Here is a 15,392-nt window from a genome sequence, read left to right on the forward strand (position 1 = left end):
GTGCCCAGGTGGCCAAGAAGGCCAACGGCATCCTGGCTTGCATCAGAAATGGTGTGGCCAGCAGGAGCAGGGAGGTGATCATGCCTCTGTACTCGGCTCTGGTGAGGCCGCACCTCGAATACTGTGTTCAGTTTTGGGCCCCTCACTACAAGAAGGACATGGAGGTGCTGGAGCGTGTCCAGAGAAGGGCGACGAAGCTGGTGAGGGGTCTGGAACACAAGTCTTATGAGGAGCGGCTGAGCGAGCTGGGGTTGTTTAGCCTGGAGAAGAGGAGGCTGAGGGGAGACCTTATCGCTCTCTACAACTACCTGAAAGGGGGTTGCAGAGAGGTGGGTGTTGGTCTCTTCTCCCAAGTGACTAGTGACAGGACTAGAGGAAATGGCCTCAAGTTGCGACAGGGGAGGTTCAGGCTAGACATTAGGAAAAAGTTCTTCACTGAGAGAGTGGTGAAACACTGGAATAGGCTGCCCAGGGAGGTGGTAGAGTCACCCTCCCTGGAGGTATTCAAGGAGCGTGTGGATGTGGCATTGTGGGATGTAGCTTGATGGACATGGTGATGTGTGGTGTTGGGTGGGTTGTGGCTTGTTATTGTTGTTGTGTGGCGTGGGTTTTGTGGTTGTGTTGTGTGGTTTTTTTTTTTTTTTTTCCCCCCCCCCCCCCCCCCAGGTTGGACTCGATGATCTTACAGGTCTTTTCCAACCGTACTGATTCTGTGATTCTGTGATTCAGTCTTTTTGTCAACATACTTCCCCTGACTTAAATCATATTCATGCTAAAAGTTGACTCAGGTTTGCAAAACCGTGTTTTCATTAGAAGATCTTTCCAACGTTGCCTCCTGAGGTGCAAGAGCAGGGAATTAAAGCGTACTCTTCAAAAAGACTAAATGCTATCTAAAGAAGCAAGCCAAAGCTAGGGAACCAAGGGATCATATGGTAGAAAACCATGGAAAAATGTTCATCTCTGATTTTAAAGTAAACACAAATTGTATCACAGTCAACAAACAGCCTGTCAAAGTTTGAAACTACTGGGCAAAATAAAATTTATGATCTAGTAGAAATAATGGATTAACACTGGTTGCCACAGCAGCTTGACCGTTTTTTAACTGGCAGAGGATGCCTCCTGGACATAGGCCTGACTGGTAAAGCACATTTTGGTCATCTTAAAATTAGATCACAGTCACCTATATTAGTTGAAAGTAAATTTATAAGGAGGTCCTACATCACTGGACACAGGCAATAACTTACATTCAAAGTAGTATAGGAAGCAAAATAACCCCAGCCCTTTCAACAGCATATTGACTGTTTAGTAACTAGATTAAGGGATGGCTATATGATCACAAGCAACTGCTACGGATTGGCTTAAGTAGTAACTAACCTTAAGGATACAGGATCTACCTCTCAGTCCACTGCAACAGAATGAAATGGACCACCCGATTTCTTTCCAGTCTCTAACAATTTAACAGTTTTATTTTGCAATGGAATAGATGCATGCATCCAGCGGAGATGCAGCGTACGTGACATGGTTTGTATGATTTTGATGCTAAGTGGTATTCCCGTTGAACACAGTCTAACTAAGGTTCAGAGAAATTCTGAATCAGGAAGCATGCCTCCAGCCTGGAGACTTCATGAACTTTATAAACTCTGTCAGTCTTATAAAAACTGCTTTGAAGTTTGCACATTAACTTGAAAACAGAGTTTCACAAAGAAAATAAAGAGTTGTTTAACCACTTTATGAGCACATTACAGTTACATTTTGCCTTGACTATGTCAGCCCCTTTAAATCTTTCACCTGATGTTTTTAAGCTTAGTGCTCATAAGAGTTCTTTGTATTTCAGCTATTCAGAAGATCTCATTTACCTTGAAGAGTGTGGCTTTTTCAGGGATTATCCCTTTAATTTTCACCTGAGGTTCCAGAGGAAGTGGAATAAGTTCCATATCTGCTAAATTCATCTTTTCATTATCTGCTAACAAAGCCTGAAGCCTCTCATTCTAAAAGAATAAAAGAATAAAAAAATTGTTAAAAAAAAACAAACCAGAAAACACATATTAGGTATATACAAACAGTTAAAAAGTCTTTTAATAAAGGATATAGTAATACATATCCAATTTATTAAATTATTTATTCTTCCAAAGAATCAAGGTTTCACTTTTAAAATCCAGTGAAATAAAAATTCTCTATTTGCAGTAATCTGAGTAAGGAAGCAGATAGGCCAGCTAGTTTGAGTTTTGTCAAGCGATTTTGTAAGTGCCAGATATAATAGTCTTAGAAAAATTTATTTCTAAATTGCCTGCACAGCAGCAGGATGGTTTGTTTTCTATACCAGTATCAAATGTTAGTTCTGTTTCAGAAACTTGATTCAGGTCCTTCGCTCTGATCCTTAAATCCCTGAACTCAAGGAGATCCCCTACCACCAATGAACCAAATTGACAACAGCTTGCATAAACATGATTTCAGGGCTTGCTCTACGTCCTACATCTGCAGTTACCAGAAATACAATACCAGTCAATTTTTGACTACTTTACACTTGGTGTCCTATATAATAAAGGTCGAATACATAAAAGTCTCTAGTCTTTTCCCCTACTGAAAAGAACAGGCATAAACAGAGACACAGCAAGGTAGCCCACTACTGTTAGGAATACTTCTAGGGGTTAATTGCTGCTAGCTAGATTTTAATCCGAAAATCAAAGCCATGTGTTTCTTAGTTTTACAGAAATATCTTGGCAATTATAAAAGAACACTTGACAGAACGCTATCAATGCATTGCGCAAGCAGGAAATACATTCTTATGAATTGAAAAACCCTCCTCCTCTTTTAGTGATTATAACTTCATTACTGATACATAGAACATTCACAACATTTCATAAAAATGATGCAACGCTTAAGTGTTTCATTTTCTTGCACAAATATACCCCACAGATTTAAAGAAAGAAGGTGACCAAAATTATTACACTGAAAAATCCATGTTTAAAAATACTGATGCGTGTCAGAGGCAAAGAAAATACACGAATAGAAACCCCTTTGGCATTCCTGCTTCCTCCACATACCCATCTGTCAATGTCACTTAAAATATTTTAACTAAGAAGAACAAAGCTTCTTAAAATGTACCTATGATAGATATCGTTTTCCTCAAGATGCAACAGAAGGCAACGTTCTGCTAAACACACACCTTAAGAATAGTTTTGTTGCTCTTGGAGCAAATTAAACCTTGCTGCTAGTCAAGTTTCATTATCTATCTTGGCATAATTCTCACACCACAGTAACCTCTGCTCCCTTCCTATGTCCCCCACAACTGGTTCGATGTTATATCATCAACTATTCAATTATTCTCATACCTTCTTTTTGCCAAAATATCCCAAGATTTTTCTCAAGGGCCTCTTCTGTTTTTCATCTACAAACTTTCAGAACACTTTGGAACTCTGACCCATCTAAACCTCTCCAAAGTTTGTTTAAGTTAGCTAAAGTTATTACAGGACAGATGGACAGCTGTTCTAAATCTCAGTGCGAAGAATTTGTACTGAAAAGCTAACATTCCTTTTGTCAAATTCTAGCCAGAGATAAGTTTTCCAATCCCTCAGTTACCTTTTTCTTACGATTCCCACTTTCACGCTGCACTGCTTTCATTACATGAACCAGCCGATCTACAAATGTCTGCTGGGCTGCCAACAACGAACGCATAACTCTGACAGACTTATCACCCTAAGTGAATTAAAAGAATCAAAATTAGTTCTTTGTTCTATAATAATTTTATCTAGAAATTATTCTTTTATTCTCAGACCTTTGGGCTTTTAAGTGGTAAGTGAAAAACGATCAATTTCCCGTCAATTCGAAAGGTATTTTCTGTAAAACACAATCAGAATCACTGTAGCTGGCAATCAAGTACCTGACCTACCAGTGCACTTCAATTTGCATCAACAATTTCAGCGGTGAACAGTCATGCATGACAAACCTATTCACACAGCTAAAATTAATTAGTAAGGATAAGCACATGGAATATTCTTAAGTGTAAGAGTCCGATTTGAGTAACATCCCTAAAAGGGGAATTAATATGAAGTGTGAGATGCACTAAAATCACGAAAGACTGCACATCTGCTATAAATTACAGACTGCAATTCCCAAAAGGGGTTTTTTTGTTGTTTTTGCTTCCCCCCACCCAGTACTCCAGCACCTATCTGCTGCTGATACACAGAACAACACTGTTTGTGACTTCAAAAGATAGGTCTCTAGTCCTTGCAGTTCAAATTGAGACAAGTGCTTCCAATAAAGAAATAGTAAATAAAATAGACTGATTACACAAGGCAGAGGATTTTAGAACTGGCATGTTACTAACAAGAACAAGCAATAAAACAGAGGAAAAAGGTCTCAATAATTGGGTTTGGTTTTTTTTTTCAGTAGTTTCTTTGGTTTGCCACAAACTCAAAATTCAAGCAAAAGTGGGAGCTTTTTTAAAATTGTGATGTATATGACATAAAAAACCTGTCCTCCTTCTAGACACCTGTGCCTACTTAAAGAATGATATCCCAAACCATTAAGTATTCCGTTACACAGAGGCATTACCTTCAGCAAAGCCTGACTAAATCTTCTCATCACATTTAAGTACATTTCGTGAGTCTTTGGGTCCCTCTGCTGAGTGTCTTGGTCTTCACACTCCACTATTACATACCTGCAGCATAAAAACAACCCAAGTTATGTTGTACTCTGGTGCTACACAATTTCAGTGGAATACAGCAGCCCTGTATTATAGGCCTGGAACTAAAAATGAAGTCGATCTTTGAATGAGTTATCAACCAACAGACCAACTCTTCAAAATTGCATAGTCAAATTCCCACTTGGATCAGGAGAGCCTATCAAAGTTTCTGAGGTCTTTCACTTACAGTGAAGTGGCATCACTTAAACAGGAAAAGTCAGAAGTCCAAATTATATGAACACTCCAACCAAGCAGTACACGGGGGAGGAATGGGCATTCTACTTTGCTGCTATCCTCTAAATAATGTAGTGTCTGCAAACTTGCTATTCGAGTACACCTGCAAAAACAAGAGGAATCTCACCCTCCCCGTTCCCTATTTTACCATTAACAATTGTGGAAGAGACAGTATTGGTCCTGAAGCAGCTCTGCAAAGCCTACATTCCAAATAAGTTTTCATCTCTAAAATTATGATTTGAGTACAAGATTTAAACAGTACAATTTGGAACAGTTATACTGTAAATTTAATTTATGTTAAGCAGTTTTTTTCAAAGCTTTTGTGCTTATTTCTATTCACAGCACTAATAAGCAAAAGCTAGCTATGAACAGGTCTTCTTTCAGTTGACCAATATATCTAAGGGAGCTGGCAGAAATGCTCACCAAGCCACTTTCCATCATCTACCAGCAGTCCTGGCTAACCAGGGAGGTCCCAGTTAACTGGAGGTTAGCAAATATGACGGCCATCTACAAGGAGGGCTGGAAGGAGGATCCGGGGAACTACAGGCATGTCAGTCTGACCTCGGTGCTGGGGAAGGTTATGGAGCAGATCATCTTGAGTGCCATCACACAGCACATACAGGACACCAGGTGACCAGGCCCAGTCAGCATGGGTTTATGAAAGGCAGGTCCTGCCTGACTAACCTGATCTTCTATGACAAGGTGACCTGCTTAGTGGATGAGGGAAAGGCTGTGGATGGCGTTTCCCTGGACACCTGGACAAAGCCTTTGACACCGTTTCCCACAGCATTCTCCTGGAGAAACTGGCTGCTCATGGCTTGGACGGGCGCACTCTTTGCTGGGTAAAAAAGTGGCTGGATGGCCGGGCCTAAAGGGTTGGGGTGACTGGAATGAAACCCAGTTGACGGCTGGTCACAAGTGGTGTTCCCCAGGGCTCAGTACTGGGGCCGGTCTTGTTTAATATCTTTATTGATGATCTGGATGAGGGGATAGAGTGCACCCTCAGCAAGTTTGCAGATGACACCAAGTTGGGAGGGAGTGTCGATCTGCTTGAGGGTAGGAAGGCTCTGCAGAGGGATCTGGACAGGCTGGATCGATGGGCCCAGGCCAATTGTATGAGGTTCAACAAGGCCAAGTGCCGGGTTCTACACTTTGACAACAACCCCAGACAACGCAACAGGCTTGGGGACGAGTGGCTGGAAAGCTGCACAGCGGAAAAGGACCTGGGGGTGTTGATTGACAGCCGGCTGAATATGAGTCAGCAGTGTGCCCAGGTGGCCAAGAAGGCCAACAGCATCCTGGCTTGTACCAGAAACAGTGTGGCCAGCAGGAGCAGGGAGGTGATCGTGCCTCTGTACTCGGCTCTGGTGAGGCCGCACCTCGAATACTGTGTTCAGTTTTGGGCCCCTCACTACAAGAAGGACATTGAGGTGCTGGAGCGTGTCCAGAGAAGGGCGACGAAGCTGGTGAGGGGTCTGGAGCACAAGTCTGATGAGGAGCGGCTGAGGGAGCTGGGGTTGTTCAGTCTGGAGAAGAGGAGGCTGAGGGGAGACCTCATCACGCTCTACAGCTACCTGAAAGGGGGTTGCAGAGAGGTGGGTGCTGGTCTTTTCTCCCACTTGACAAGTGATAGGACAAGAGGAAATGGCCTCAAGTTGCACCAGGGGAGGTTTAGACTGGATATTAGGAAAAATTTCTTCAGCGAAAGGGTTGTCAGACATTGGAACACACTGCTCAGGGAAGTGGTTGAGACACCATCCCTGGAGGTATCTAATAGATGTGTGGTTGAGGCGATTAGGGACATGGTTTAGTGGTGGACTTGGCAGTGTTAGGTTTACAGTTGGTCTTTCTGATCTTAAAGGTCTTTTCCAATCTAAACGGTTCTATGATTCTATGATCTCCTAGTATTACCCCGTAAAATCATATAACCCCATGATTCAAAAAAAGAAATTAGCAAGTCAGTCGATTTTCAAACACTGCATTTGAATTCAAAAGTGACTCCACACATTCAAACACACACACTTGGATTTTACACTGACAGCTAGAATTACCCATTCCTTATGCACTTGTGCAGAATCTCTCTGCAACTGAATGATTACGGGATAAGACAGAGGTCTGTCATTTGCAGCTGATCGGATTTGACTAGTCTTATAAATAAGTACACACAATATAATAGATACATTAAAATAAGGCATATGTAACTTACTCGTGAGTATTATCTCAATGAAATCTGTAACTAGAGATTACCTCTAGAACTTTGCAAATATATTGTTTTTATACCGTACCATCACTAAAATGACAAAATTAGATTGCAGTAATGTGTATAAAAGTAAGCCCGTATTTACAAAGTCTGTGCACCAAAACTTCAAGGAAAACTAAATAATGAATTGAAATATGCCATTTTCATCTTCATTTGTTAAAAAGCCCTAGACAGTTTCTCAAAGCTATCTTGAAACAAGGAGTAAAAATAATGCTTCATACTTGGATAGATGTCTCATACATCCGAAGAAGAGACAGAAAAAAGCAGTAGCACTGACTTCTGTAGCCGCTGTTACAGTCTAAGTATAGGATAGCTTTACAATGACAAGTGACTGAGAAGGGAGGTTTGATTTTCAAGGGTTATTGTACTTTTTCCATTGATTATTTTAGGTGCATGCTGTGTCTGGATAGTTGAAACGAGCAATTGATCAGCAGCCAAGAGGATTTATGGCTACGTCAGCTCAAACAGTGGCTGCAACATTTGTATTTTGTCACTGAGAAATTGAGATGTCTGGAAAGAAAACAAAGAATAAATTGACTGGGTTTTTTGTGGGTTTTTTGTTGGTTTTGGGGGTTTTTGTTTGGTTGGTTTTTAATCTATAAGACAAAAACTTCAGCATTCTGGATGTTTGAACTTCCTGTAGACTGAGATGTTGCCAAAATGTAAGTGCACAGTTTCTATCAATGTTATAGAAGTAAGCCAACCTACTAACCCTTATCATAAATGAAGAATATTTGATTAGGACAAGCATTTAGCTTCTACCCACACCAATTAGGCTTGCAATTATTTTAATCATTTAAATTTAACAGCACTTTTTTCTGAAGCCAAACATTATCTTTGGCCACTGCAATAGAAGTATGTACATTAAGGAACTGTAGTTAAAGTCATGCACTTACGTATTTTATATTCAAGCTACTGAAAAAGCAATGAAATAATAAAGCTTAAAAAGACATTTACAAATGGAATCACTCTCAGGGTAGGTTAGGATTCTTATAAGAATTTTATAAGAACAGTTTGGAAGGTTTACATCACATATCAAATGCCATTTCCAATTCATGGCTTATCTGTGGTTAATATTCATATCATATTAACATATGATAATGTGTATTAGTATTTTTTATTATTAGATACATCTACAAAGGATACAAATGAGAATCATTTGGCAAGTTTAGCCATGTAAAAGGCATCTAAGCTCTCTATTTTAAAAATGTGAGAGTATATCTATTTTAAAATGCGAGAGTATATACACAACTAAATAGCTGTATGTGTTGTGTATATGCATGTACACATTAATATATACCCATACACACACTTTCAGAGAGTACAGCTCTATTTATCTCCACTTTCTTCAAATGAGATAATTCTATCTGCAAATGCTTACTCAGAAGGCATGCAGATGACTAAAAATTAAATTAGATGCCTAAACTAAAGTACTGAAGTGAGACAAGATCCTTCACAGAGTAATCTTACCTCTCCACTACCTAGATGAACTATTCACAACTAATTCCCCCTTAAGAAAGCACACATCTGCGATGACCCTTTGTTTGTGCTCATAACATAACCACAAATGGAATCTAAAAAATAATTAGGTTAGCATAAAAAAATTCAGTGCTTTATGAACCTTCATAAAGTACACTCTGATTAATACTAGAGTGCATAACCTCAATATTCCAGCCAACACTGTCAAAAACTATAAACACAAACCAAACAGAAAAGCAGAGCCGAAGATGAACTTCATCTCCTTCCCACCACCTTAAACAAATTGAATGACAACTTATAAGCTATAGTTAGGATTTTTTTTTCCTTTTTAACACTGTACTTAGTGCCCCACAAATCACCTTCCTTTCTCTAACAGTAAAGCACATTTGTGAATTTAAAAAACCAGCACCCTCCTTTTACTAATTATTCTGCTAAAATGCACATTGTTTTAAATCTACTCCTTCATCCTGACAGAAACTGAGATTCTCAAGTTCTCAAGTCATCTTTTGCTGTGCATCCTTCTGGGCATTACAGCTTGTATTTCAATTAGACATTGATACAGTACGAATAAATAGTTCTAACATACCAGTATAAGTAGTTTGCCAACGTGGAATTTTTGCATGCTCGTGATATCAAGAAAGTGCAAAGGTCTTGCTGGAAGGGATTTAAGAAAAGCAAAATTAAGTTATAAATAAGTCCGAGCCCTTGGGAGAGAGATGAAGTTAAGGAAAACCCCAAATAATTGCAGGGCATTTTGAGAGATACATTCCCTTCTAAAAGCTGAATCCAATCCAACCTAATATTTATATCATATCAGTTTTAATATTACTCCGAACAAATCCAGCAACAACACTACAAGTAAAAACAGGTTTGCTACTTCAGGAATATATTTACCAACATGTCAGAAGTACACAATCTTCTCCAACAATAAAACTTTACATTAAAGTTTCTATTTATAACATATTACACTTTCCTCCTATGCAATTATCCTTTGTTGTAAGATTCAGCCTCGAAAGGGGATTGCTACCCTGTTTCGCATCCAGAAGATCTGAAACTCATTAAAATTTTAACATAAAGAACAAATCTGTAGAGGATACACAGTATTTAGTTACTTTTTCAAGGTTTAATATGCCAACTAACAAGAAATCTATGTATCTTTACCGATATACTCCATTTGAGGCTTATTTTCTACGCAGTACTAAGACTCAAAGAGGAAGATCTGCAACAGGGACTGGATCTCTAGTTCAAAGACCTATTAACTGCACATCAGATTAAAATCAGATTCCCTCCAACTGTCTTTTCCTTGTATCTTTCCCTCCCTTCAGTCCCATTCTTATTACTCTTCTACTTGTGGTATAAGTTAAGTACAATCTTTGGTAGATGTAAATCAACAGTGTCTCACTTAGGTCGAAAAAGATAACACCCAAGTCAAAGAATATGGCTACAGGAAGAATAGACTGCCGAGATTAAGGCATTTGGGTAACTGTCTTCCATTAAAAAAATCTGCTTTAAAATACCTCAAACACATGCAATTATCAGTATCTAATCAGCATGTGATAGCCTTTGCAGTAATTTTCTCCTTTAAAGGAGAGTAACTTTATGAAAAATTCAATGCCCACTCCCCTAGTTTTGTATAGTGTGACCACGTACATAAATACATGGCCTGTAAATAAAAAAATCAGTTAATCTATTGCTATTTTCTTAGCATTTAGTTTACATTTATATTCTTTGAGCACTTTAAGTATTCAGCAAGATACAGTAGAAAGATTCAAATATTCACAAACAAAAACCCCAAAACATTACTAAGTCACTAAAAAGCCTCAAGTATCAAAAATGCAAGGTAAAAAAAACATTTGACTTACATCGAGGTTTTCATTGTCTGCAAGCTCCTTCGTCTTAGAAGTAAGAGGTGGTGAGGAAACAGGCGGAATAGGACTCATGATCTGGGAACTACATAAAGGAAAGCATGTAATTGGCAAGATTCAAAGTTCTTGCTTGGGGGATAGGGGGCATGTATGGAAATAGCAACGCATTTCACTTCCACAGCATAATAAATTCAGCAAACTGGACGAAAAGTATCTTTGAATACAGTCTCTCATCCCTGATTCAGAACAAACTACACGAACAGCACCTTTGACAGCTGCAGTTCCTGAAAACGGCAAAAATCTGTGCCTGGATAGCTATGCAGTTTATGGCTGTGAAGGACATTTGCTTACATCAAACTTAGGATTTTGTTTCATCTTCCATAAAAAGTAAGTAGACATAGACAGGAATTTAGCAAATCTGCATTTTCAGGATAAGCTTTTTTTAAATATTCTTATGATGAAATTGCTAATACACAACACCTGCAAGCACTCGTCTCTGGAATGCAATTACACATAACAGAGTAGACAAACCCAGTGCTTGCAAGGCAAAATTATCAGACAGTAAATTTACCTGAAAGGAAGTAATCAAAGAGCTCTACTAATGTCTAAGTGTCATTGCAGCTTCTAAATACACCATACATCCCAGGACACCCACTCTACAGCTTAGCAGCAAGATCAATGAAAAGCAGTATACTTGTAATATGAAAAGTATACCCTAGTGACACAAGTGATTAGACATTGAAGCTTAAGACTACAAATCCTGGAAATTTGTACGAAATATTCACAGGAGACTTTGGTTAACCAAGTTTGTTTGCACCTTGCTTAATACCACACTAATTAGATATTTCAGCCTTTCTTTTGGATTCCTGCGAGAATAAGAAGTGTGCTCCCCCAGCTCCTTTACATTCACAGGACTCTCCCTACACCTTCTTTTGCAGGAGCAGGAAGAAATTTCTTTCCATTTCAAACCAATCGGACTTTTAGACCCATATTCTCTGATGAAAGTGGGAAGCGGTGCCTCATACAACAACTTCATTGAAGACATCTAACTTCTGCAAGGACAGAAGGAAGCAATGCCAGTGTTTTTCCTGCTTTCCAGAAGTTGTCTTCCTTTCATACAGTAAGGTCAAAGGCCACAACTTCAAGATTAAGAATGTTTGCTCTGCAAACTATTTGTAGTCAGGAAATACATTCTGTGGAAGCTCAAGGGTTAATTTATTTTTTTTAATGTCACTGCTTCAGATTATAAAGTAGGGTGTTGAATATCCAATGGTCCCTAAAAAGGAGAAAAAAATTTGAGGGCTTACAACATTACATGTTTCTGGTTTTCTACTGGAAATCTAAGCTTCTTACCTGTCTATTTCTGCACCATTAGTTCCAGACGTTGTCATGCTTTCTGACATTGAACCTTGACTGTCCTTCTTGCTAGGTTCCAGTCCATTCTTTATGTCATCAAAGTTTTCATATTTCAATGCCTGGACTAACTGTAGCAGGTACATCAGCAAGTCCTCATGGAGGAAAAAAATCAAAATTAGTTGAGGGGGTCAGTCAAAGCTGACTAGGACTCCGCATGTTTTCAAAATTCTAACTTATAGAAAAACTTAGTCAGGATTTAGTGACCTATAAAGAAGTGGAAATTGGGGTCTCCCTAGCAAGCAATATGCAATATAAGAACTGGTGCAGGACGGAGTTTGACTCCCAAACAATACTAAGTTACCACACTACTAATTTTTAGTTACTTAAAGGTAGTAAGTGCTAATTAAGTAAGTATTTAAGTGAATTACTACTTTAAAGTTCTCTTTAGTTAAGCTGCTCTACTTGCTTCTAGCATCCACAAAATAAACCTTTCAGTTTGTGGCTCCAAGAAGAAAATTCAAGCATAAAATTTGGACCATGGTACCAGGAATTCAGATTCTCTCCTCTTACGCACTTTTTTTTTTGATCCCTTGTGTAGCCAGCTGGGGATCAAAAAAAAAAATCATGTATCTGACTATTTTTGATTAAAAAATAGAATTTTAATCACTTGCTGTTTATAATGAATTTGTTCCCTCTACTATTCAACCTGCTCCATTTAGATGCCTTCAACTGTTCCATAAAAGGCACATTTTCAAAGTCAAAGCAGTGTGACCTTGGCTATTGAAGTGGGCTTGCAAAAATTGCATGTATTTATGCTCCCTACTTTAAACTCTATTGATTGCCAAGGATTCAAGAGTTATGTTAATACATTCAAAGTATTTTTTTTCACTGCGAAAAGAAAATAATATATAAATAATTAAAATTTAACAGATTAGCATCTATTAAGTATGCTCTACTCACAAATCACAGCTCATCATATTCTAATCAGTATACAATTAGAAACACCTTATTTCCACAGATGCTTTTCTACTCACTTTCTTTTGCTAAAGAGTATGATGATATACTGCTTCAATTTACTAGGTGGATTTGTTGGAAATCTTTTAGTAGACTATTTAAGTTCAGAGCATTTCTATGCAGGTTAATATTCAAAATTTATCACTGGTTTCTGCAAGAACATATGGTCGTTTCACCTTGTTTGACAAAAAAACAGCTATCACTGGCTGTTCACACTAAGACAGTTATCAATGAGTGCCACTTAATAATGTGAAGACTTTGCTCCATAAAGAGCTTATAGCATCACAGTGAATTTCATCTTTTTTTTTAGTTTTCCATCACTATTATTCACTTAAATGCCTTAAAAAAGTAGCAAACATTTCAAGTGCTCAATGACACTAAAAGTCCTGAGACCAGCTGACTTTCACATGTACCCGCAGACCAATGAATACCTCATCATCAGCCTGCTGAAGCCTGGCGACGGCGTAGCGCCTAACCGTTGGGTTGGTGAAGTGAGATGACAGAAGTTCTAGAGAGTCTTCCACATCCATGGGCTTCCACTTGCCCAGTAGCTCCAGTGCTTGCTTTGCCTCTTGTGGTAGGTCCCAGTTGACACATTTTAAGAATTTTGTCAAGGCCTAAATAGAAATTGGGCAATTCACCAGTGAAAAGCCAGGCTGAACAACTGATTTCAGAAATGAATGTTTCACACTGACGTAGAACTAGATTCAGACTATATTTACATAAGCACAGACCTGAGGAACCTTACTGATGTAAATGACAATACAATATTGGATTGTTTTAATATGTCCCAAAAAACTGCAGCTGGGTTATCTTGTAAGTAAAATGTAAAGTCAGTGGTTACTGCTCTACCACAATTACCACTACATAAAAAAACACCCACTGCTGGAGGATTATTTAGTTATTTAATTTACTTTGGGCTTTTGGTGTGCTACCACTTATCCTGGTAATGCTAACCCTTATCTAAAACAGATGAAGCTCCTCTTTAATAACTTTTCTTTGCTGAAGACAAAATTGGCAACATTGGTATTTTAAGCTGACAGTCAGGTGTTTGTAGAAAGACTACTGTAATAATAGCCAGTTCATATGATTTAAGAGGAAAAATTACAGCCACCAATTTTTAAATCAGTAACATTGTAGAAAAAGTTAAAATAATCTTGACTAGCTTTTACGACACTGAAGCTCTGTATCTCTGCAAGGACAGAACATTGTAGAATGAATGCCAGATGAAGCACCTCTTGCATTAATAAGTCCTCTCAAATGATTCAACTTACCTTCTCCTGATTGGTAAGGTAGTATCTGAATTTCCAAACTAGATCCTGTTCCTCATACGTTAGCTGCTTTGTCGGTGGATAACTCACTATGATCTATTAGATACATCGTCAGAAAGTGATGTTAAAAGCATGAACAGGCATAATCAACAAGTTAACGTCTGTGACAACACTGACAACACGCAAAAATAGCTAGGAACAAAAAAAAACCAAACAACTTTTCAACAACACAAAGTTCTCATGCTATCTGGGTGATGTTCCTCAGTTACGTGGTTGATAGAACTGGCAGCGTAGGCAAACATACACAGCTACTTTAAGACTACCTTTAACACCTACATGATACATGCACAATACGCATTCTTATCCCTCCCAAACTGTTTTACAAAAAAATGAGCAAGTGCCTTCTGCTCCTTTCTGAGTTGGGCCCGTGTAACTAAGCACTTGTAAGAAACACTTGACATGTCTTCATTAATGACTTTCTTTAAACTGAAGTGAACTGTATTTTCCTTAAATTGTCACCATATATTAATACCAATCTACCTAATAAAACTGAATTTAGCCATCATATGACTGACTTACATTAAGCTGATCTCGCGTAGCTGCATTAGGCTTCAGATCATGATCAGAAGGTCCACTTCTTAAACTTCGAGCAAGCTTGTGATGTTTGCTCTCTACTAAGTTCTCCTAAATGCACAGGGTAAGTCAGTATTTACAAATACTTAAACTCCAGAGAAAATTACTATTGCAATGAAACCATCTAGCCAAGACTCACCAGTATCTTGAACAATGCACGACAATTAAAATTCACATCTAAAACTACAGCGTCTTCTGAATTTTTTTTGTTGTTTTAGAAGAAACTCCTTCAATAATACGTGGAGGGCTGTTGGGGATTTTGAGGTTTTGGTTTGGTTTTTTTACTTCACACAATTTACAAACCCTGTCTTGCCTTTTGGTGAATTACTGCAAAATGCAAGCGTTTCAGTCAAAACATCTGTGATTTAGACAGCACTCAAACGTGCTAGCTGCTTTATGAACATTTTTAGGATGTTTGCAGTATGAAGCTTTGTATGCAAGAAAAACTTCTCAAAAAGTTTTCCCACTGTTAATACCATGTTAGCAACAGTAGGAGCCACAATAGGAGCCACAGTGTCAACGAGATTTCAGCAGCCAAGGCAGTTTTCAGCATTGTCAGACTTGCTCTTGCAGTGTTAGATTACACAGTGCTCAAA

At 38.5% G+C, this 15,392-nt stretch overlaps 1 protein-coding gene across 1 annotated transcript in view; it reads right to left on the minus strand.

Annotated features, from left to right (window-relative positions):
* Positions 1-15,392, minus strand: part of PIK3C3 (phosphatidylinositol 3-kinase catalytic subunit type 3) — an 83,952-nt gene that overhangs the window by 48,238 nt on the left and 20,322 nt on the right. Inside the window, exons 8-16 of the mRNA XM_059833327.1 lie at positions 14,743-14,847; positions 14,167-14,259; positions 13,324-13,509; positions 11,876-12,030; positions 10,520-10,607; positions 9,244-9,311; positions 4,555-4,660; positions 3,580-3,696; positions 1,857-1,988 (exon numbers count right to left, since the gene is read on the minus strand). Coding sequence (XP_059689310.1) covers positions 1,857-1,988; positions 3,580-3,696; positions 4,555-4,660; positions 9,244-9,311; positions 10,520-10,607; positions 11,876-12,030; positions 13,324-13,509; positions 14,167-14,259; positions 14,743-14,847 — 1,050 coding nt within the window. The remainder of the gene's footprint in view (positions 1-1,856; positions 1,989-3,579; positions 3,697-4,554; positions 4,661-9,243; positions 9,312-10,519; positions 10,608-11,875; positions 12,031-13,323; positions 13,510-14,166; positions 14,260-14,742; positions 14,848-15,392) is intronic.

The sequence above is a fragment of the Gavia stellata genome, chromosome Z (genome assembly GCF_030936135.1).
Source record: "Gavia stellata isolate bGavSte3 chromosome Z, bGavSte3.hap2, whole genome shotgun sequence".
In the NCBI taxonomy this organism is placed as follows: domain Eukaryota; kingdom Metazoa; phylum Chordata; class Aves; order Gaviiformes; family Gaviidae; genus Gavia; species Gavia stellata.